The following is a 23,862-nucleotide window of genomic DNA, read 5'->3' as shown; positions in this document are numbered from 1 at the left end:
GGCTGAGCGGTCTCCGGGCTGGGATTGGGGGAGACGGATGAGATCGGTTTCTTTTCTTAGGCAGGGGGCTGAAGGGAGGGTAGGGGACGCCAAGCGTGCTTTCCATCTGGCTCTCGAGGCTTGTCCCCGCTCCAATTTGCCTTTGAAATTTTAGCTTATTCCGTGACACCTGCCGCCAGGTAGGATTTCCCCCCCCCTCCTCTTTGGGGGACGCCTTTTCGCACCGTCCCAGGAGAGAATTTGGGGGGACCAAGACTCAGGAAAGCTTAAAGGGACGGACTCACGTTGTCACAGATGTTGCCCCCGCCTGCTGCACACAGGGTCCAGCCACATAGGGGCTCAAATGCTTTTGGACCCAACGAACGAACGAACCCCCTTTTTCTTTCTTTCTTGTTTTAATCTCGTGTGAGGCGCCACAGAAATCCTGAGAAAGAAGGGACTATGACGCCCACTTTCCAAATACGAAACACCGAGGACACGCAGACTAGGACTCGAGTCCAAGGCTCGCGGGCCCTGCTCTCTCCCTGCCTAGCGCACCGAGGGGCCGGGGCACCAGGCAAGGGTCCTGAGCAGGGCGGACTGCCCGCTTTTCACAAATGTCGGGCGAGATTCGAGGATGCGTGAGTGCCCCATCCCTGGGTCCCACCCCGCCCCGCCGCCAGCTCGGTGCCCGCCTTGGGCGCGTCCCTCCTCCCAGGTCGGGAGAAGCGTGCAGGGGCGCGGGGCGGAGCCAGCCCTGGGGGCGTGGCCGGGGTGCAGGCACAAGGCGCGTGGCGGGGAGTGGCCTCGCGCTCCCCGCTCACCACGTGTGAGCCAGTTCGGGCACCACCCGGCGTGTGCCGTCCCCGGGGGAGGTCACCTTCACGGCGTCGTGAGCATGGGCGATGGCAGGGGGCGCTGAGGGCTCGCCCCTGGGAAGCAGGAGCTGGGAGGGGTCGGGATCAGGGTCTCGAAGGTAGCATTCCGCTGGGGCATAAGGGCGCGGGGAACGCGCCTCTGGCGGTAGAGCTCCCCCGCCTCTGGGGGGGCGAAGGTGGAGAACCGAGCCTGGGCGATGTGGGGCAGGGAAGAAGGGCCGGGGTGCGGCTCCGCGGCGCGGAGGACTGGGGGTGGGGTGGTAATTGGAGCATCCCTGGTGGGAGGGGGCGACTCTTAAAGGCGCAAGGCCCTTGGAAGGAGAAAGCTTTGCTCCCGCCCAAATGGTCCCTCTGCCTCGCTGGAGGCCGAATTCTGGAAATCCCTACGTTTGAACCCTTCACAGCTGCAGCCTGGGCAGTTCTTTGCCCAGTGGAGTCAGATTTCCTGTGTTCATAGCCTAGTGCTTCCTTTTGCTTATCCTTAAAATGGGGATAATGCAGTTTCTCCCACACATGGTTGTTCTACAGATTAAACAGGATAACGGATGTAAACACATCCCTGATAAACTGGTGAATGTTCAATATAAGTCATCTGGGACTGGATTTCCCGGTAGTTATAAAGGTCACAGCAACGCAGAGACATCAACATAATGCAAAAAAAAATTGGCAGAGTGGGGATGGCTTTAACTTCAGAAAAGGTATCAAAGTATTGATTATAGGGAAAATAAAACCTCTCTTGAAACTTTTGACACCATTACACTTTTCCCATTTAATATTCATTCTATTTTAAATGATGTATGGTGAGCACCATCATTTCAGTGCTTACAGCCTTTCAAAGGTCTGTCCTCCCTGTAGCTGTTCCTGCTGTTATTACTATTCCAGTGTATCTGAATAGTTCCTAACCTTAATGCCAGATTGATTTGCACTAGGGTTTCAGTCTTTATTCTTAGCAGGGAAAATAATACATTCATTATTCACTACCCTTCCCTCCCTTCTTCCATACATGTATCCATTAATAAACAATTGTTAATATTTACCATTCCCTAGGCCCTGTGATGGACTCTGGGAGCTAGAGATGGTTAAAGTCTGGCCGAATCTGGGCCCTTGTAGTCACCAGGACATATTAATGACAAGATGGCATGGGAGTTCAGCTGAGGGAGATAACATCTTCACCCTTTTTTTTTTTTTCCCTTTCTTCCTTAGACATTTATGTGGTGTAAGATTCTTTCTAAAACAACTCCTTGGAAAAGAGGACATTTAATTCAACAATTTTTTGAACACTTAATATATGCCCTGCAGTGAACTTGGATCTAGGGCTACTGGGTTACTGCCGTGAACAAGACAGTGGCCTTTTTTAAAGGAGCACTTTGGGGGCAACAGCAAAGAGCAGGTAAACAAATAAGATAATTTCAAATAGTAGTTACAGCTATAGTAAAACAAGGTAATGGAGAGGAAGTAACTGGGATGGGGGGATGATAGAGATTGGGGGCGGGTTTAGACCTCCATGATAAGGAGCCATCCCTGCAAAGATCAGGGGAAGAACATTCCAAGCAGAGGAAACAGCAAGTGCAAAGGGCTGGAGAGGGGAAAGAGATGGGGGAAAAATATTAAGAGATATTTAGGACATGGAAAGGCTCTAAGACCATAGCACGTGGAGTGTACATGAGGAACAGGATGGGTTTATATTGAGCTGGAGCTGGTGGGGGGGCGGGGTGGCAATGTGGTAGTTGGGCCTTAGAAACCAATTAAGGAATTCCCGGTTCTGTGGGTAGCCAGGGAAGGTTTCTTATTTGCAGGGTAATATGGTCAGAGTTGTGTTTTAGGAACATTAAGGAGTTCTATGTGTTGTGGATAGATTGTAGGAGGGAAATTTAGAGGGGGAAAGATCAGCCATAAGTTTTGCTGTGTTTCAAAAATACGTCCTCAACTTCTTTCTTACTCCTCCCTTCAAAAAGAAGAGCCTGATTCCTCCTCCCCTCCCCCAGTTAAGTGTGAACTGTACTTAGTGACTTGCCTCTGGCCAGAAAAATGTGGCAGAAGTGATAATATATGACATCTAAGATTAGGACATAAAAGGCTTTATGGTTTCCTCCTTGCTGTCTTGCTCATATCATTTATTCTGGGAAAAGTCAGCTGCTGGGTTGTGAGGACAATCAGGCAGCCCTATGGAAAGGCCCATCTGGCAAAGAACTGAAGCCTCCTGCCAACAGCCATGTGAGTGATCCATCTTGGAATCGGATTCTCAAGCCCCAGTCGAGCCTTCAGATGACTGCAGCCCTGGCCCAACCACCTTAAATGCAACCACATGAGAGACCCTGAGCCAGAACCACCCAACCAAACTCTTCCCAGACTCGTGATCCACAGAAACTGAGAGGGTAAGTGTGTGCTTTATTAAGCCTCTAAGTTTGGAAATAATGTATTATGCAGCAATAAATAACTAGTACAAGATTCTTAACCAGCTGTTGAATTGGGGGAAAAAAAGTTTTCAGATCACAAAGTGTTCATTGTGTAAAACTTCAGAAATACTGAAATTTAGGGGAAGAAACCATTTGTTGGGATTCATTGCCCCCATGCCGAGAAATACCCACTCTTAAAATTTTGGTAATTTTTTCTAGTTATTTTTTTCTCTCCACACTTATTTTATTTTATTTTTTGAAACAGAGTCTCACTCTATTGCCCAGGCTAGAGTGCAGTGCCATCATCATAACTTACTGCAACCTCAAACTCCTGGGCTCAAGCATGCTTCCACCTCAGCCTTGCAGGTAGCTGGGACTATAGGCACATACCACCACATCTAGCTAATTAAAAAAAAAAAAATTGGGGGGCCGGGCGCCGTGGCTCACGCCTGTAATCCTAGCACTCTGGGAGGCTGAGGCGGGTGAATTGCTCGAGGTCAGGAGTTCGAGACCAGACTGAGCAAGAGTGAGATCCCTTCTCTACTAAAAATAGAAAGAAATTATCTGGCCAACTAAAAAAATATATATATAAAAAAAAATTAGCTGGGCATGGTGGCACATACATGCCTGTAGTCCCAGCTACTTGGGAGGCTGAGGCAGAAGGATTGCTTAAGCCCAGGAGTTTGAGGTTGCTGTGAGCTAGGCTGATGCCATGGCACTCTAGCCCAGGCAACAGAGTGAGACTCTGTCTCAAAAAAAAAAAAATTTTTTTTGTGGAGGCAGGGTCTGCCTGTGTTGCTCAGGTTGATCTTGAACTGCTAGCCAATCCTGCCTAGGCCTCTCAGAGTGTTAGGGTTATAGGTGTGAGCCACCATGCCCAGCCTCTCTGCACAGTTTTAATCTAGCTAACTTCATTTAGCCTCCTGCAAATTTCATTTAAAATTATAACTTAAGCATTTTTTTAATGTGGCTACAAAGTCTTCATAAACATAGATTTTGCTGCAATTAATATATTTATGAATTTATTTGGCAAGCCATTTTGAAGGGCTTTGACTATGACAATTTTCATATTAAGGCTTATTGATACTCTCTTTATCAAAGTCAGAGTATCTTTGTTTTTCATTATTGCAAAAAGTAATATATTTTAGTGATAAAAAGTCAAGCTATATTGAATTATATAAGGTCAAAAGTGAATATCTGCACTCTTAAAAAAGGGTCCTTTTTTTTTTTGAGACAGAATCTTGTTCTGTCACCCTGAGTGGAGTGCAGTGGTGTCATCATAGTTCACTACAACCTCAAACTCTGGGCTCAAGTGATCCTCCTGCCTCAGACTCCTGGGTAGCTTGGACTATAGGTGTATGCCACAACACCCGACTAATTTTTCTATTTTTTGTAGAGACAGGGTCTTGCTCTTGCTCAGCCTGGTCTCAAACTCCTAAGCTCAGGCAATTCTCCCACCTTAGCCTCCCAAAGTGCTAGGATTATAGGTGTGAGCCACCACGCCTGGCCAAAAGGGTACTATTTTAAATAAATTTTAATGTAAATTTCCAGAAATTTTAATGTGTATAAACGCATGCACACATAGTTTTTTTACACCAGTAGAATAGTACTATATGTAATTTCTAGTAGTCTGCTTTTTTTCTTTCTGTTTCCATGTAGTGCATAGGACTTCTTCAGGACTGCTTAGTATTTACTATATGGATGTAGTGTAATTGATTTAATCAGTCCCTTCTTGAAAGACATTAAGATTATTTTCCCCTTTTTTGTTCTTGTAAACAATTATGGCAGCCAACACCCTTGTCCGTACATTTTTGTATACTTGTCTGTTATCTCCTTAGGATAAATTCACAGAAAGAGCCTCAGCAGTCTAAAGATACACACGTTTAAACTGGATGTTCCTCAAACACAAGCTTGGGCCTACCTCTGGGCTTTTGTTTGTGCTGTCTCCTCTACCTGGAACCCTTTCCACCCCCAGCCCCATGTGGCTGGAGCATCCACTCCTCATTCTGGCCTCAGCTCAGATGGGCTTCCCAGAGAGGTCTGCCCTGACCACTCTCTGCCATTGTCTGCCCCTCCCCCTCTACCTCAGGTGCACAGAATTGCATAGACTGTGACACGGTGTCATTGTTGTCCATGCTTGGCTCACTTTATGTTTGTGTGTATTTATTTTTTCATGATATATAGAAACCTGTGAAGTCAGCAACCCAACACAAGGACTGGAACATTGATAATAACTTACTTGCCCTCATGAACTCCTTTGCCATCCATCCCCTACCTTCCCTCACCTGAGGGAATATCTATCCTGAATCTGCCTGAACACTTTTTTGTTTAGACACAGGGTCTTGTTCTGTCACTTCAGCTGGAGTGTAGTGGCAAGATCATAACTCACTGTAACCTCAAATTCCTGGGCCTAAGCCATCCTCCTGCCTCAGCCTGCTGCGTAGCTGGGACTACAGGCGCACTACACCACACATGGCTATTTTTTTAATTTTTTGTAGAGACAGGATCTTGCTATGTTGGCCAGGCTGGTCTTGAACTCCTGGCCTCAAGTGATCCTCCTACCATGGTCTCCCAAGGTGCTGGGATTGCAGGTGTGAGCCACTGCACCCAGCCTCTGTTAAGTTTTTAAAAATGTTCAGCAGCCTAGGCAACATAGCAAGACCCCAACTCTACAAAACATTTTTTAAAAATAACCAGGTTTAGTGGCTTGCACCTGTAGTCCTACCTACGTGGGAGGCTGAGGCAGGAGGCTCACTTGAGCCCAGGTGTTGTAGGCTACAGTGAGCTATCATCAAACCAGTGCATTCCAGCCTCGATGACAGAGAGAGACCTTGTCACAAAAAAAAGAAAAAAAAAAAAAGGCTGGGCACGCAGTGGCTCACTTATATAATCCTAGCACTTTGGGAGGCCAAGGCAGGAGGATTACTTGAGGCCAGGAGTTCGAGACCAGCCTGGGCAACATTGCGAGACCTTGTCTCTATAAAAAATTTACAAATTAGCCAAATGTGGCAGCGTGTGCCTGTAGTCCCAGCTACTCATGAGGCTGAGGTGGGAGGATCGCTTGAGCCCAGGAGTTTGGGGTTATAGTGAGCTGTGATCATGCCACTGCATTCCAGCCTGGGCGACAGAGCAAGATTCTGTTTCTAAACAAAAAAAAAAATAACAACTTTATGGAAATATAATTCACCTACCATACTATTCACTCAGCTATGGTGTACCATTCCATGGCTTTTAGTATATTCACAGTTGTGCAGCCATCACCACAATGGATTTTACAATGAATTTTCATTGTCCCCAAAAGCAGCCATTAGCATTAGTACTCACTAGCAGCCAGTCTCCCATCTGTTCAGCCTCCCCTCCCCCACTGCAGGCAACCACTAATCTGCTCCTTTCTCCATGGATCTGCCTATGCTGGACAGTTCATGTAAATGGAATCATGCAATATGTGGCCTTTTGTAATTAGCTTCTGTCACTTAGCATCATGACTTCTACATTCATCAATGTTACATGTATCAGAACTTCATTCCTCTTCATTCCCAAGTAATATTCCGTTGTATGGATATACCACATTTTCTGTATCCACTAATCAGTTGGTGGACATTTAGGTAGTTTCCACCTTAGGGCTATTATGAATAATGCTGCTGTCAATATTCATGCACAAGTTTTCACAGAAAGAGACACATGTTTTCATTTCTCTTGATATGCCCAAGTGCAATTGCTAGGTCATAGTCATTTGGTAATTCTATGTTTAACCTTTTGAGGAACTACCACGGTGTTTTCCAAAGTGGCTACACCATTTTACATCCTAGCCAGCAGTGTATGAAGTTTCTGATTTCTCCTTTCCCTTACTTTTAAAAATAAGTGTTTTCTTAAAAACATGTTGTGTTGCCTTTAGCTTTATCAAAACGTTACAATGCTGTATGTATTAATAATAGTCTGGTACGCACTTAATGTTACAGTGCTAAGATTCATCCAAATTATCGCACCTATGTAGAGTTTTTCATTTCCACTGTGGGAATATACCAGAGGTTTCCTATCTGTTCGTGGACGTTTGGATTACTGCCAGGTTTTGCTTTTTTGAGCAATGCTGCTATTAGCAGTCCTAGATGTGTCCCTGGTGCTCATGTTCAGGAAGGTCTCCTGAGTAGATCGTGGAAGGTGGGATAGCTTCATCTGAGGACACGTGAATGTTAACTTCTACAAAACAATGCCAAACTTGAAGTTGTTGTGTCAGCGTGCATTTCCACCAGCAGCATGGAAGATATCCTGTTCATCCACATCTGTCCAACATTTGATATGTGAGATGTCTTCATTTTTGATGAGACATCTCTCTCATCACACTATTTTCTTCACAGCACCTACCACATTCTGAAATTATTTTTGTTCAATTGTTTTCTGCCTGTCTCCTCTCTGCTAAAATGTCAGCTCTAAAGAGGGCAGAGATTTATGCCTCTTTCCTTTATTGCTCTAACCCTAGGACAGTACCTTGCACACAGTAGGTGCTCAGTAACTATTTACTGAATGAATCAAAGTCACTGCTCTATCAAGAGCATGCTCACCCTCCTGTAAGAGCCTAGAGAAGGAAGTAAAATTTTGAAAAACAAAACTCAAAACTCCAATTTGCCACCAAGAAGTGGTTGTTACCAGTGCATACAGACTACCCAGAGTCCTTTCAAAGTGGTGCCCAGAATACAAACCTTGCAGGTCACAGGAGTCCAAGGCTGGGCTCACCACTGAGCTGTCCAAACCAGACTGCAGTAGGTGGAAGGGGAGGTTCTTGGGGGACAAATGCTGACCACCCCATTGGTCCATCCCACCATCGTGTCTCATCTGGGCTCCTGCCCAGCCATTTGATGGATCCCCCTGCACCCACCAAGCCTCCTTCCCTTCCAGTATCTTCCCTGAATCCATAGTGATGATATTTTCGAGTCACAAACCTGTGTCTCTTCTCTTCTTAAAACCCTTCAGTGGTTTCCCTGTTACTCTCAAGATAAACACCAAACTTCACCTAGCCCCCAAGGCCTAGCTTGGTGTGCCCCTGCCCAACCCTCAGACCTCCTCTCCCACTTTCTTGGTCCTTTGCTAGTTTGCAGCCACACCAGCCTCTTTTCGTTTGTAGAACGAGCCAGGCCGCCTCCCCACACAGTTGTTGATGCAGCCCATTCCTTGCTTTTTCCAGCACTGCCACCTCTGTCCCCCTCCTTAACACTTATCTCATTCCATGTTTCTTTTCTTCAGGGCACTGTGCTCGTTTGACACCCAGAGCAGATACTTTAACATCTGCCTCCTCTCAATGACATTATTTTCAGTAACAGTCATGAAATACAACGAATAATGCTAATGATAATGGCCAAAAAAGAAATGCAGGCCATGAAAATATTCTTTTATTGAACTTTGCATTTGTAATCATGTTAGGAAAAGTAAATAAGGGAAAAGAGTATTGGATCAATATTTTTCAATTAATATATTTCTTTGAAAAAAATGAAAATAAACGTGATCTATTGCAATAATAATCACACTAATTACATTATAGTTGAAAATAAAAGCCAATTTCAATATTAAATATTGGTAAAACATTCAAATTTGGTAAAACAATTTTACTAAACTAATAATGTAATATAATTTTACTAAATTATAAAATTTGCAGTTACTACACTTTATAGTTTATTCTTTGTTTTGCTGTTTTAAAATTTTAAATACAAAAGTGGTCACATAGAATGATGGGATTGAAGCAATTTTTTTTTTTTTTTTGAGACAGAGTCTCACTCTGTTGCCCAGGCTAGAGTGCCGTGGCATCAGCGTAGCTCATAGCAACCAGCAACCTCAAACTCCTGGGCTCAAGCAATCCTCCTGCCTCAGCCTCCCGAGTAGCTGGGACTACAGGCATGCGCCACCATGCCCGGCTAATTTTTTCTGTATATGTTTTTAGTTGTCCAGATAATTTCTTTCTATTTTTAGTAGAGACGGCGTCTTGCTCTTGCTTAGGCCGGTCTTGAACTCCTGAGCTCTAATGATCCACTCGCCTCGGCCTCCCAGAGTGCTAGGATTACAGGCATGAGTCACCGCGCTGGGCCTGAAGCAAATTTTCTAAAAGATCATTTAGGACATCTGGAGAATCCCAAGATGGAGTGTAGAACGTGACAAAACAATCTTCACTGTATTACAAATGTATGAAACAGCTTCATGAAGGGAGTGGAGGTAAAGGTGGCCGGCTTAAGTAACTTTAGAAATGACCATGGGTCTAAAAGCCAAAGAAAATGTACAGAAGACTGTACTCTACTTGATAAAGTTTCCCACAGGGGTATGGGTTAACAATTTTGATACCGCTGTACATACATACTGGAATTGAGCAATTAAATATTAATGAATGGTTGGTGGTTGATGGGAACAGGTTTCCCACGGTTGGAATTTACAGTTAAGCAAAGGGGAGGAGGCTAGAATGATGCATGTGGTGATAGATTAGAGTTGTAAATATAAATGTGAATTCATGTTTAGCTTAACATAAATACAGATGGTTACATATGGAAATATTTCTAGATATATGCATATACACAGGTTAGTATGTAGCTATATTTCTTTGTTCTGTCACTTGAGAAGGCTTAAAAGAAATGACACACCAGTAGCAATGAGTACACATAGCATCCAGATCTTGGTTTCTAATACCTTTCTCTAAAACATGGAATCAGAGCTCTTGAGAAATGGCTGATTTTAGGACTGGGGCAGAAAATACACAAGGTGCGCTTGAGGCATCTCAAGTACCAGGAAGTAAGGCAGCCACAAGAAAAAAACCCACAAAGATGGAGTATTTCAAAGAAACACGGGAGCCAGCTGAAAGAGATGGAATAATTTGAACAAAAAATATTAAGCAGTATTGGATTATAACAAAGTGTGAAATAATTACCTATGAGTTCACACTGATATAAATAAATTAGTGAATAAACAAATAGAGGAAAAGAGACAAATCTTCAGTGCAGAAAAATTCCAAATAATTTATGTAGATACTCCACCCTTAAGGAGAAGGAGCATAACTCCCCACTTGTTAATTGTGAGCTATGCATAGTGACTTCAAAAGAGTACAGTATGAAAAGGGGTAAAGGATGAGCAACTTTACAGTGGAGAAACCTGACAAACACTCCCTCTGCCAGGTGATCAAGGTCAACATCAACAGTGATAAGTCATGCCAATGCCTGAGAAACTGCCACAGCAAGAGGAACATGACAACTAAATGCAGTGAGGAATGCTGGATGGATCTTAGAATAGAATAAGGACACTAGATAAAAACTAAGGAAATCAGAATAAACTATTGAACTTTAATTGATAAATATCATTGTTTATTAATTATAACAAATATACCATGCATTTGTAACAGACATTGGTGGCTCACGCCGGTAATCCTACCACTTTGGGAGTCTGAGGCAGGAGGATCGCTGGAGCCTGGGAGTTTGAGGTTGCAGTGAGCTATGATTATGCCACTGTACTCCATCCTGGGTGACAGAGTGAGATACTGTCTCTAAAAAAAAATAATAATAATAAATATTAAATAATAGGGGAAACAGGTGGGTGGGATATATGGGAACTTTGTATTCACAATTTTTTTTGTAAATCTAAAACTTATAAAAAAATGAAGTTTGTTTTTTCTTAAATGGCACAAGGTTTTAAAAACATTTGGTTTATTTAGACTTCAGAGTGTCAAAGCCATTATGCAGTCTGCCTCAAACGTGGAATTTCTTCCACAAATTAAGAGAAATAAATGTTAAGTTATCCTACAGTTTTAATATATTCTGAATCCACGAATTAGATTGTTCAATAAAAGTCAGCTCCCAATTAATTAGGTCATGCACGCAGCATCAAAAAACTTAGGGTCTTTAATTTGTGTGTATTTGAAGTACAAACAAGGAAAGAAGATTAGTTCCTTGATCATTTTAAATGAAAATACTTGTAATGAAAGAAATTCACATAAAGCAGATGGTATCAACCCCATTGCCTAAATTTTCATTTGTCTAAAATTTTTAGTAGAGAATGGTATATGTTGTGTCGTTGAAACAGTTTTGCTCTCCTTAAAGAAAATACCAGCCAAGGATTATTTGGGCTGCAACTGACAGAGGCATTACTGCTAGTTCCTTCTATTAATAATTTGGAGAAGTCCTTTTAAAAAAAGAAAAAATCAAGTCTCGTTACATTGAAGACAGGAGGGCAGGGTCGAAGCCCATTGGTAGTGTCCCTGGGCCGAGGGCAGGGCTCTAAGCCAAGGGCCCTGCCGATTGGTAGGCTGCGCGGCGGCCGGGGGGCCGGGTCGCCTGCGATGGAGCTCGGGAGACCATTGGCTGCGTCGTGGAGGATGGTGTCATGGACCGCGGAGGCCTGCGCGGGCTGGTTTCTACGGCAACGGAGGCTTGAAAGAGCCACTCAGATTTCGGCGCTCGCCCCCGACTCTCCTTTCCGGAGGGGGCAGGGCGGCCTGGATTTGAGGGCCCGTAGAGGAGGCATGGGGGCTGGGAGTTAAGGGGACAGGGCCGTCCTTGGACCAGACCAACCTAGCAATGCCACATTCGAAGTGTGATGGAGGAATCGGGCCTGCGTGCTCACTTGAAATAAAGCAGCCAAACAGAAGGACATAAAGAAGAAAGAAAAAAAAATGTCCTATAATTCCATTCTCCTCTGACCTCTCCGCTGGTGACATTTGAACACCAAAGCCTGGCACAGAGTAGGCGCCCAATACTTAAAGGGAGAAAAAGGAAAGAAGGAAGGAAAGAAGACCCAAGAGAGGGAGGGAGGATCGATGATGTAGACGACGTGGCCTGAGACGAAGTGCCCGCCCTCTGGGGCTGCAGAGAGACCCCTGCAGCTAATGGGGTGCGACAGACTTGGATACGGGGGCGTGGGGGAGGGCTTGGAGGAGGAGGGGTCGCCGCTGCACTGAAAGAGGGTGGGACAGCCAAGGGCTACTTGATTCTATCCCGGTATTTGGGAGACCTGAGAGTCTCCCAGAAAGACTCCTCCCTGGCATCACACCCGGCTGGCTCTGCCACTTGCCAGCTGCCAGTGCTTCAGCTCTCCAGATCCCAGAGTCTTTGTATTTGGGGGAATAATACACAGTACTCACTTCATTGAGTTGGTGTCAGAACTGAGTTGAGATAATGCATATAAAGTTCTTAATACAATGCCTGAAACACAGTAAATGTGCAAGTCACAGTAGCTATTGTCACAATTGAAGAAGGGGTAACATTTGACTAGGGGAAGAGAATGGGGAGGTTGGAGGTGTGGGTAAGGAGTGAGGAGGGAGCAGCAGTGTGGAAACAATGCAAAAGAGACCAGTGTACATGTCATATAGAAAAATCATGGCAGATGATAGCCAGAGGACATAAAATAAAGGATAAAATAACAATGAGAGCTACTGTATCCTGAAGGCCTGGCATTCTATCAAGCCCTTGACATAGATTGTTTTATTTCATTTTCCCACCAGCCCTGATGAGGGAATTGCCATCAAACCCATTTTCCTGCTGAGGAAACTGAGGCTCAGAGAGGTTATGCAGCTTATTTGTGAAGATATGACAGAACCAAACGAGGGCATTGGTGGGGGAAGGATAATAGTGTAATTGGAGGCCATATGTCTCTACATAGTTAGAAGTTATACAGTAGTCTCACTAGTGTTAAAATATGTTCCATTCTCCTTGATGGCTATACTTTCATAACAACCTAGAAGGCCAGGTTCAAATTCGGACCCTTGGAGTTCTGTGCCAGACTGTGTTGGCCCAAGGAGAGCCATCGTCTGGATCCTGTATCCAGCCTTCATCCAGCTACCTCTCATCTCATCAGTGAGGGAGCTAACATGCATGAGTGAACACCCCAGCCTCCATGTCCAGGCTGTCCCCTGCAAACAGCTACCTTGCGGCCAGGCTCAGGTGTGTAAAGTGTGCATCAGGCAGTGTAGTTTGCCCTCAGGTGAGATGAACCCAGGGATGACGCCCATGAAGGCCCTGTAAATGAGCTTAGTGAGAGTTTGGAAGGGAGTTACGGGGTCTTGGAGCATGTTCTAGAAGAGGTAGGCACAGACTCTGGGTGGGCAGTTCTTGTGTCTGTGGAATCTTCATCCCATGGGGAGGAGAATGGGGGACCCAGGGTAGGGGCCACTCTTGCCAGGGCTAAAGGAGTGTGGAAGTCAGGCTTCAAACGCAGACATTTGGAATCCAGGAGCCTGGTGCTGCTCCCCTGCACCGCCCTGTGCCAGGAGGCATACTAGCTGAGTCTTGGTGATTTCATGTCCTCAGAGAAATAGAGGAGGATGGATTGGTAAACCAAGGGCCTGACCTCCTAGGCTGAAGGAAACCCTTACCAAAGGTGGAAAGACTGAGGGGTGGAATTCATTTTTTTTTATTTCAGCATATTATGGGGGTACAAATGTTTAGGTGGGAATTTGTTTTTTAAAGATGAATGAATAACCCCTTCTTCAGTATGCAGAGTCCATGACAGGTATGCTAAGGGATACGTTGAACATCACTAAAGAAGGAAAAGTAGACACATGTCCTGATCTGCAACCTCTGCCAAGTAATTTCTAGATCATTCATGCAATAAATATTTGTAGGGCTAAAAGCCAGGCACAGTCCTAATTGCTGAAGCTACACCCCTGAGCAAAAGAGACATGGGTTCTGCCCTCAGGGAGCTCAAAGTTGAGAGGCAGAGGCGGATGTCAATCAAACCATGGAACATATCATTACACCTGCAGTAACTGCTGGGACGGGCCAGGGAGCTAGGGAAGTGTAAGGGTCTGGTCTAGGATGTTAGGGAAGGCTGCAGTTAGGAAGTGGCATTAGAGCTGATCACCCTGGCAGGTAAGTGTTCACCATGGGTGGGGAGGGAGAGGTCTAATTCCAAGAATCATCAGCTAGGGAAGAACAGGAAGTCAAGTCAGGGTGAGGCCTGGCAAGTGAGGAGGCCCAGAGGAGGCAGGACAGGTCAGATAGGGCATGGTGGGCCCCAGGGAGGGTGCAAAATCTTTGAATGTCTTTAAGCAGGGAAGTAATGTGATCAGATTTCCTTTGAGGGTGGATTCCTGGGGATTGAAGAAAACCAAGCTTGGAAGCAGGGAGAACAGCGAGTTGGCTACTGTAGGGTTCAACTTTTCCATCAAAGTTCTTATTTTTAAAGACAGAGGAAATGGGCTCCTGTCTCTGCAAAGCCTACAGGAATTTCTTTGAAGTCTTGTGTGTTGCATTTATTTTTGTTGTTAGAAGATTTTTGTTGTTGTTAGCAATAATACATGAAATAGTTTTTTAAAAAATAGGGATATACAGTGGAAAATAAATTTCCCTTTCATCCCAAACCCCAAATATCCAGTTCTCAGAAGTTACAACATTTACCAATTTCATTAATATTCTTTCAGTTATTCTATACATAAATAAGCATATATATGTTTATTGCATCATTTAAAAATATAAACTATACATACCATGCTTTTTTTTTTAATTTTATTTTTTTAGAGATGAGGTCTCACTCTGTCACCCAGTTTGGAATGCAGTGGCCTGATCATAGCTCACTGCAGCAACAAACTCCTGGAATCAAGTGATCCTCCTGCCTCAGCCTCCTGAGTAGTTGGGATTACATTAAAATTATGTGTCTTAGAGATTGTTCTGTATTAATACACATAAAATGGTTCTTTTTAACAGCAGCATTGTGTTCCACTGTTTGGATATGCCATAGCATGTGAGACTGGTTCTCTATTGACAGGCAATGTTATTTCCAGTCTTTCGTACCCCAAGTAATGCTGCAGTTTAGCATCCTGGTATATACATCTTTGTGGACATGTCCAAGTTTATCTATAGATTTATTTCCTATAAAGGAAATTGCTGTGTTAAAGATTATGTGAATTTTAAATTTTGTTAAGACAGTGCCAGAGTTTAGTCTTAGTTTCCAAAGATGTTAGTCCATGTTTTATTTAAAAACCCTGCAAAGCTTGCATTCTCCTCCATAACAAATGTGTTGATTTTCACGTGTAGTGTCCTCCCCCAAATCTTCTTAGTCATTGACAAGCCAGCAAGTGGTGCCGTATGGATCAGTGGCTTTGCACATGTTTGGTGCACTCCCACGGAACTGCACCCTCAACTTGGTCTGATCTGACCCCTGCTCACCCTCAGCTTGGTCTTGTACTACTCCACTCACCAGCCACACTGCACTTCTTCCTGCTCTTTGTCAGCCATGCCTGGAGTTGACAAAACAGGATGTATGTTTGGTTGAGAATGAGTCCAGGGGCCTCTTGTGAAAGGAATTGGGTGCCAGGCTGAGTTCTGAGGGCAAGAGAGAGTTCCAGAGGATGAGACATACATAGGAGTAAAATGATCAAAGTGCCAGGATGACAGTTTAGGAAGATCATTTGCTCCTTAGTTTGTCTCCTGCTCCCCCATCACCCTCCTCTAACCTCTGCATTAGCCCATACAACGGATACTCTTCAGTACTGATCTTATGACCTCTTGCAACCTTCAATACAGTTGTTAACCCCTTCCACTTGCTTTGGTTTATGCCTCTGCCTGCTCTTGTTTTCCTTCTCCCTTTCTGGCTGTCCTGTATTTCCTTCCATCAGTGCAAACTCTCAGAGTCACTCAAGGTACAATCTGAGTTGGTGTAATCTTTTTTCCCTCTGCTTTCTCTCATGATCTGTTAGGAGACTGTGAAATCAATTTAACAGGTCATATAAGCATTATAAAAGGATAAAGCAATAGAATATAAAGTGCTAAGGTGCATCAGATGCAGGGCAAATATTGTTGGGGAAACGTTTCAGATTTAGATATAAATACACACATGCATATGTATGGTGGTCGCAATGTAAAATGTCTATCTTACTGTGGAATGTGGTGAGACAGTTTGAAAGCCACTGCTATACGACTCCTTAAACCCAAAACTGTCCTGGGAATTTAAGATCTGTGTATACCGAACCACCTGCACCACAATTCCTCTTACACATCCTTTATGGAGACCTTAAACCGAACACATCTAAAATCAAATTCAAGACCTTCACTCCAAACTTGGATTTTCTCCTTTTCTCCGCATCTCAGGGAAAGGCCCCACCATCTATCCAATTGCAGAAGCTGGAAACCTGGGCATCAGCCTTGGTACTTAATCTTCTCCCAGCCCATGTCAAATACAGCTCCAAATCTTGTTGACTTAAACTCCTGAATATCTCTTTAAACTGCTGTTTCTCTCTGTCCATTTCCACCTCCAGGTCCAAGGTATCGTCATCTCTCACCTGAGTAAACGGTACTCCTTTTCCTCTTGGGCTCTTCTCTCACCCACAAAGTATCCCAAATGATATTTTTAAAACACAACCCTAATCATGTTACTCTAGCTTAAAAATCCTCCAATGGCTCCTCACCATTCTCAAACCCACATTCTTAACATGGCCTACCAGATGTCCCCGAGATCTCCAGCCTTATCTTATGTCATCAGCTCCCTCTCCCTCCCTGCATCGTGGTCTCACTGGTTGGGCTGGATATGGTCCATTGGCAGACAGCAACTGTCCCCACTCTATGTGCCTTCCTCTGCTACAAATGCTGGAAATCTAAAACATTTCCCATTCTCTTGCAGCTAGGGCTCCAGCGATTAGATGTATTTGCATGATGTTTGGAAGGTGGAAGGAAGGCTGAAGTAAGCCAGACAGTTTTGGCTGCTTTTACTTGTAAATATGGCTGTGGAGAGGTGCACAGAGATCTCTGGCTTTGTGGAGGCAGGGAAAGGACTGAGCACTGCCCTGGCCTGGCATTGGCAATGGCTTTCGGGTACCAGCATTCTGTCCTTGGTTGGCAGCTTCAGCAGTGTGTCTTTCTGACTTCTGTCCTTCTGACAGAGAGGTAGTAGCTTCCCTGGTAGGTCAGTTCTGTGGTGTTCTAGGAGTCATTCCTAATACCCAGCCTAGGGCCCATCACTTTCTTCAGTAGCTATGGTGGTTTCTGTTTCCAAACCCAGACAGATACACTGGACTTCATTGTTTCTAGACTTGGTCGTGTCTCCTCCCACCATAGGGCTGTTTTAACTTGCTGTCCCTTTTGCCTAGGTTAATACTCTTTCTCCCATCCTTAACCCCTACTCCCATTTCTCAACTCCTTATATATCCTTTCTATCTCAGTTCAAGCATTTTCTCTGGGAAGTTATCCCTGACCTCTAGGAATGAATCAGCTTTCCTTGTTAAACAGGGATTTCACCTTGTGTATTTCTTTCAAAGCATTATCACAGCCTATAATTATACATTTGTGTGACTCTAGAATTTGAGCCCCAGGGACTTGATTATCCTGCTCACTGCTGTATTCCATTGCTTAGAAAGGGCCCACGTAGAGTTGGTGCTTAACATACATGTGTTGAAAGAACGAATGGCATGGAGATGCCAGACTGGAGGCTCCGAAGACAAAAATCAACCTTCTTTTTGTTGTTGTTGTTGAGACAGAGTCTCACTCTGTTGCCCCCCCAGGCTGGAGTGCCGTGGCATCAGCTTAACTCACAGCAACCTCAAACTCCTGGGCTCAAGCGATCCTTCTGCCTCAGCCTCCCAGCCTCCCAAGTAGCTGGGACTACAGGCATGTGCCACCATGCCCGGCTACTTTTTTCTATATATTTTTAGTTGTCTGGCTAATTTCTTTCTATTTTTAGTAGAGACAGGGTCTCCCTCTTCTTGCTCAGGCTGGTCTTGAACTCCTGACCTCAAGCAATCCTCCTGCCTCGACCTCCCAGAGTGCTAGGATTACAGGCATGAGCCCCAGCGTCTGGCCCCAACCTTCTTAAATATGGCCGACAACCTCTGTCACCTCCTCTTGGACTGTTCCCCAACCACATCTTCTGTGACTCTCAGCCAGCCTCAACATGCCGCGTGTTCTCTGGCCTCCAGGTCTGTGCACAGGCTGTTTCGGCTGCTTGGGTATCTCTTCCCTCTTTGCCTGGTTCTTACCTTGCAGATTTCAGTCAAGACATCGTCTCTTCTAGGGAAACCTTTACCTCAGACAATTTTATACTGGTTGGGGTTTTTTTTTGAGACCAAATATTTTAAAATGCTTTATCAGTGGTCTCCAACCTTTGGGGGGGGGTAGGGGAGCAGCTGTAAAAACAAATGAAGGGCTGCTCACCTCCTGCTGCGCACGCCCCCCCCCTAAGTTTCAGGGAAGACAATTGGCTAGGGGGGGCGGGACAGGAAGGCGGGGGGAGCTCTGCCGCCCAGTTCCTAACGGGCCGAGGACCACAGCTTCGTAGACTGCACGTTACTTCTCTGTTATCTCTCGCTGCAAGTGCACTGTCTTGTTCAAGGCCGGGTGTGCAGAGTGCCTTGCTCGGGGGTCTGGCTCTACCAGCCCCCAGTATTGGTTGAAACTGAATGAATAAATGTACTCTAGTCAGCCAGCCTCAGTCTGGGGATCTGTGCACGCTTTCCAGGAGCTCATAAACAGTGAAGAATTGTAACTTGGGGGCTGCCTGATGGGGAAAGGAAGCTGGGGGAAGTTTGTTGCGCTCTAGCCCAAGGCTGTCCCTGGAACGCCAGGCGGGAGGCCCTAGAGCGGATCCTGTGGGGGATGGGCAGGGAAACAGTTTCTTCCTCCCTCCCGGAGAGTGGGGGGAGGGGCAAGGAGAGGGAAGGTTCTTTCCACCGAGGCTCCTTGGCACAGTGCCTGCTTTGAGGAAGGGGGTGGGGAGTGTGGTGAATACAGGCTTTCTCCCGGCCTCTGGCCTCCAGCCCTGTGAGAGGGAGGGAAATCGCTGGCAGAGAAGGGAAAGAGGGATGGGAGGGTCTGGTTGCTTTGGAAGACAGGAAGGAGAGGGGCTGAACTGGCAAGAGCTCACCAGGCCCCAACTCCAGATCAGCTCTAGAAATATCCTCGCATCACTGAGTCAGAGTGTCAATATGTTGGGAACTTTTAACTCTTAAGATCAGATCACCTTAACATTTTGAGCTGGAAAGAAGTCCTTCAGAGGGTTTACAGGGGTCTGAGGTCTACAGGGGACTGGACCCAGAGACCTTGACTGGATCCTGCCTGCAGGCCCAATCTCCAGGGGCTAGCTTGGAGGAGTGATTCTGCTATCTGGGAAGTTTCCTGGACCTTCCGTTCCCTTTCCCCCATCCCCTTTCTGTCTTCCTTCCTTGTAGGGTAAGAGAACATTTTTCTAAAACCCAAGAATACTTTGCATCCCACTCATGGCACTTACAATAACTATAAGAGGAAGCATCCCCCTCCCTCTTTCTCACGGTTTGTAATCTCCCTGAGGGCAGAGTCTGGCTGGCTTGTTTTATACCATTCAGAACTCTGTTCTCAAACCTGGCTGCCCATCAGCTTGGAGATGACTACTTAAAAATATTTCACCCACTCCAGTGATTCGGATTCCTTGGAGGTGGGTTAGGGCTTAAAAAGCTGAGTTTTAACAGTGTGCTAAGTGATTGCGATGAGTTGAGTTTATGTAACAGCTCCAGAGGGCCCGGCACAACACAGCAGGTGCTAAGTGTCACCTGCAGGGGTGGGAAATTTGCAGAGCAAACAAATGGTGTATAGGGAAGTAGGGATTGAACTAGTCAGTGTAACTGTGCATCTAACTTTGAAAGGAAACAGTGCACCAGTGTTAGCAATACAAAAGATAAATATTTATTCAGAACAAAACACTCAATTTTACATTCTAAGCCACAAGGAAATAGCAAAAAAACATATAGCAAAGACAAAAACTAAAAGAAAAGCAGTGTACTGTCTTTTCTACTTTAACTTGGTTAACAGTTGACCCATGACCTCTTACTTGGCCTGTTTCCCAGGTACATTTCAGAGTTAACAGCTCACTCACAATTCCAGGTTAAACAATCCTTCTCCCGAGAGTCAGGAGGTTGTAGATGAGTTCGGCTAGCTGCTTCTCTAGGGTTCCTAGCTATTGAGGGTAAGGTGCAAATGTAAACCTTTGGTAGGTTTCTTTACTCAGGGGCACCCCCACTTCTTACTGGTGGCAATGAATGGGAAAGGGTAAGGCCTCCAAAGAACCTGGCAGACATTAATCCACATGTGGCACCCCAGGGAGCAACAAATGCACTCCAGAGTTTGTTCCTTGGTCCCTTCTTATCTCCCAAGAGCCAAGAAGTCCTTGCTAAACCTTCTCTTTCTGCGCCCTCCGCAGATGATCTCTCAGCATTCCCCTGGGCTCATCATTCTGGAGAGATCAGATTTTCTGGGCCCTCAAGTGTGGAGGAAATTTGTTGTGAAGTGTGAGAGGTAGTGGACGGAGCACCGGGCTTGGGGTCAGGGAACTCTACTATAGGCTAGCTCTGGCACCAGACAGCGATGTGAATTCTGACCCAGTCATTTAACCTCTCTGGGCCTGTTTCACTTGCTGGAAAACCAAGGGATTGGTCTGAACCAATTCTCAGGTCCTTTCCAGCAGGACTACTCTAGATTCCATGATTCTATGAAAAATGGCTTCTGGGCCACCAGAAGAGCTGTCACAAAGTCCATGAATCTTTATGCCACAAGAGAGGCCCTCGGCCACCATTCAGAGCTTATTGATTCAGATTATATACACTTCTAACAACATTGGTTTCACAAATTCTCAGACCACATAGATTAGAAGCAGCAAATTAAAAGGGGAAGGGAAGAGCTGCAAAAGGTAGACACTCTGACAGAAGCCACAGTCAACAATGTTTTCAATTCAACAAACACTGATGGAGTGCCTACCGCGTGTTGGGCCCCGTATCTAGTGCCGAGGCATAAAGATGAGTAAGGCAGCCCAAAGGATGAAAATCCAGGGAGAAAACAAGGTATGGGGAGGGAGCAGTAAAAAGTAAAAGGAAAAAAAAATACAAAAACGAAAATAAAATTTTAAAAAAGGGAGGGGCGACACATCTGCACACTACAGTTCACGGTAGTCGTTACTGATGACAGTCACCAATTCAGATCAGGCTGAAATGGAGTAAACTCGATTTAAGAAGGCATAGAGAGATGTCTCTTGTAGGTTTAAAAAAGATCTCCTTCAAAAACGATAAAAAATGGTCTAAAAAAAAGTTTTGGCACTTAAGAGGGGTAAGCTGGCTGTGTGTTCACCCTGGCAGGCATGGCGGGTGTTCAGTGCCCGGCCACGCCGGTTAGCTGAGCTGCCACGGAATTGTGAACTGCTTTGGGACACTGGGCAAATGCGTGTCCTCGCTTGCCACAGAGGTTGCACACGATGCCCTTCCGGCAGTAAGGGCTCAGGTGCCCCTCCTCCCCGCACCTGAAGCACCTGTCCTGCGTGCAGCTGCCGCTCATGTGGGTCCGGGAACCACATTTAAAGCACGTCTTGGGCTGCCCCTTGTACCAGCTGTAGCCCCTCTCGGCTCCCAGGAAGAAGGCCCCCGGCAGATGCCTGACTCCCCCCTCCCCCTGGCGCAGCTCGATCTCGCACTTGTACTCCCCGGTCCAGATCCCAAACCTGTCGGTCACTTTCACGGGCACGGCCAGCACGTCGCAGTGGCGCTTGAGCCAGGTCACAATGTCCTCCACGTCCACCGTTTCGTTCCGGAAGAGGATGAAGAGCGTCTTCAAGCTGGACTTGCTCCGCCCCAGAACCACAAAGTTCTCCCAGCAGTCCTCCTGCTCTCGCTTCTCCTCGTAGACGCGCAGGAACAGGGCCAACTTCTCCGCCGAGCGGAAGCTCACGTCGAACTCGCGGCTGCCCGGGATCTGGATGACAGCGTAGATGTCGCTGGGGTCCATGCCGATGGAGCGCAGGATAAGCGCGCCCACCACGAAGTCCCGGGTCGGGCAGGCGCCCTCGTCTCCCTGGAAACAGATGCGGACGAGGAAGCGACCCTTGCCCGGGCCCGCTGCCGCCGCCTGCTCGTCCTGGAGGGGCCGCTCAGCCACGTCCTCGGCCTCGCTGGGCTTGAACGGGGCCGCCATGGCCGCCGCCGCCGCCTCGGCCTTCTTCCTTCTGCCCGCCTCGGCAGCGCCCTTCTTCTTGCGGGGGTCCGCCGCCTCGCCGGCCGGGTCTCTCCGGCGAGCTTTTGGGTCCCCGCGGCCGGCCGGGGGGAAGTCGCCGAGGTCCGGCACGGCCAGGCCGGCCGGGGCGCCCAGCCCGCCGCCGACGCCGCCGCCGCTTTCCTCCTCCCGCCGGGGCGGCCGCTGCTCTCGGAACTCGCCCTTCTTTTCGGCTAGATTCTTCACCACCTGGGCCCAGCCCATTTTCTCGCGCCCGCCTTGAGCCTCCTCGCCCCGGGCCGGTGGCCGCGCAGGGGGCAGGAGCTGCGGCTGCCCCCGCTTCCTCTCTTCCTCCACGCCGCCGCCGGTGGCCATTTTACCTCCTTCCCAGCATCCTCCACTCGCGCCCGCAGCCAAAGGGCGCCCATCGCGCGCTCCCGCCCGCCCGGGCTTTGTGGGTTTGGTCTTTTTTTGAAACTCGACGCTTCTCTCCCCCGCGCCCCTCACCCCCCGCCGAGGTATTTACATGCGGCGCATACTGGCCGGCGCCGTCCCCGAGCCCCGGTAACGGCCCAGCCTCTCTTCCGCTAGCGCTCGCTCCGGCCCCACCTCCCCGACCCGCGCTGGGCTGGGGCGCTCGGAGGCGTCCCTGTCCCCCGCGCGGCTTTGGCAGCCTGCGGCCTCGCTCTCGAGGATTTGGCATTTCGCAAGCGGCCCTCGACGATTTCATTCCAGCAGCTTTACTAACGGCCCGCGGCCCCAAGGCGGGGCAGAGTTGAGGAAGCGCTCGCCCGTTTTAGTTGTTTTCTTTGTACCTCTTCTATTAAAAAAAAATAATAATAAAACTTAGCTCTCCCTTCCCCCAAAGCGTACCACCATGCGTTATTTTTTTCCAACTTTGGATTATGAATATTTTCAAACGAAAGTTGAAAGAATTTACAGTGAACATTTTACCATTAGCTTTTATCATTAAAATTTTACTAAACTTTATCACACTACACCTTTATCCATTCGCCAGCCCTTATTTTTCGGTACATTTACAAATAAGTCATATTCCATTGTTTTGATTTTTAAAAAGAACTCCATCGTACTCACGATGAAGATTATAATATATTATGCGCTTCTTAAGTGCCTGGTACTTTGCTAAGCATACTGCAGACTTTATTGTAAGGACGGCCTTGTTGAAATAACGGAAAAATAGTAATTTTCTAATAACAGGTAAAGATCAACCTGTAACTGAACAATCAAGTGAGATATCTCACTACCTTCAGAGGCTTGTGAAAATAGAGTCCCAGCAGGTTGCCCGCCAGCAGAGAAAGCAGAGAGCTCATAAGATTAATCTTTAGCTGTTATTAGAAAATCATTATTTTCCTGTTATTTCAACAAGGCAGTCTTGACATTTACTACGTGGGAATCTTGCAAAAAATGATGGTGTAATTATACCCACTTTACAGATAAGGAAGCAAGGGTTTGGAGACAGGAGTTAAATCACTTGTGGAGTTTATAGGCATGTGTATGTAGCTTGTATTTCTTTAACCACTTTACTTCTGACCTTGTGAATCAAGAACTGTTTGCATCAGCCTCTCCAGGAAGCCTTGTTAACAGCAGATTCCCTGGCTAAAGTCAGCACTTGTCAGCATCTCTGTTCCTCTCTCATCTGTCTCAACTAGCATTTGGAGGCACTGATACATTTAGATGGTTGAGAGGATGGTTTAA

General features: G+C 46.4%; 1 protein-coding gene and 1 long non-coding RNA gene across 4 annotated transcripts; one reads left to right on the top strand and one right to left on the bottom strand.

Annotated features, from left to right (window-relative positions):
• Positions 1 to 56: 56 nt before the first annotated feature.
• Positions 57 to 10,575, top strand: LOC123622867. 3 transcript variants are annotated; one of them, XR_006729650.1, is made up of 4 exons: positions 57 to 179; positions 2,061 to 2,247; positions 2,987 to 3,232; positions 10,399 to 10,575. It is a non-coding gene; the product is annotated as an uncharacterized LOC123622867 (long non-coding RNA). The 3 variants fall into 3 exon arrangements; XR_006729649.1 differs by lacking the exon at positions 57 to 179 and adding an exon at positions 601 to 620; XR_006729648.1 differs by lacking the exon at positions 57 to 179 and having other exon boundaries at positions 1,766 to 2,247.
• Positions 10,576 to 19,834: 9,259 nt separating this feature from the next.
• ZCCHC3 (zinc finger CCHC-type containing 3) lies at positions 19,835 to 22,721 on the bottom strand. Its single transcript, XM_045529519.1, has one exon. The coding sequence runs from the start codon at positions 22,519 to 22,521 to the stop codon at positions 21,313 to 21,315; it is 1,209 nt and encodes a 402-aa protein (XP_045385475.1). The 5' UTR covers positions 22,522 to 22,721; the 3' UTR covers positions 19,835 to 21,312.
• Between the last annotated feature and the right edge of the window lie 1,141 nt (positions 22,722 to 23,862).

The sequence above is a fragment of the Lemur catta genome, chromosome 17 (genome assembly GCF_020740605.2).
Source record: "Lemur catta isolate mLemCat1 chromosome 17, mLemCat1.pri, whole genome shotgun sequence".
Classification (NCBI taxonomy): Eukaryota; Metazoa; Chordata; class Mammalia; order Primates; family Lemuridae; genus Lemur; species Lemur catta.
The sequence above is the reverse complement of the archived record's forward strand: the minus strand, read 5'-3'. Positions and strand labels throughout refer to the sequence as shown.

Bases quoted from the DNA above. Each gene is read 5' to 3' on its own strand.
- ZCCHC3 (XM_045529519.1), bottom strand. From the start codon at position 22,521: ATGGCCACCGGCGGCGGCGTGGAGGAAGAGAGGAAGCGGGGGCAGCCG.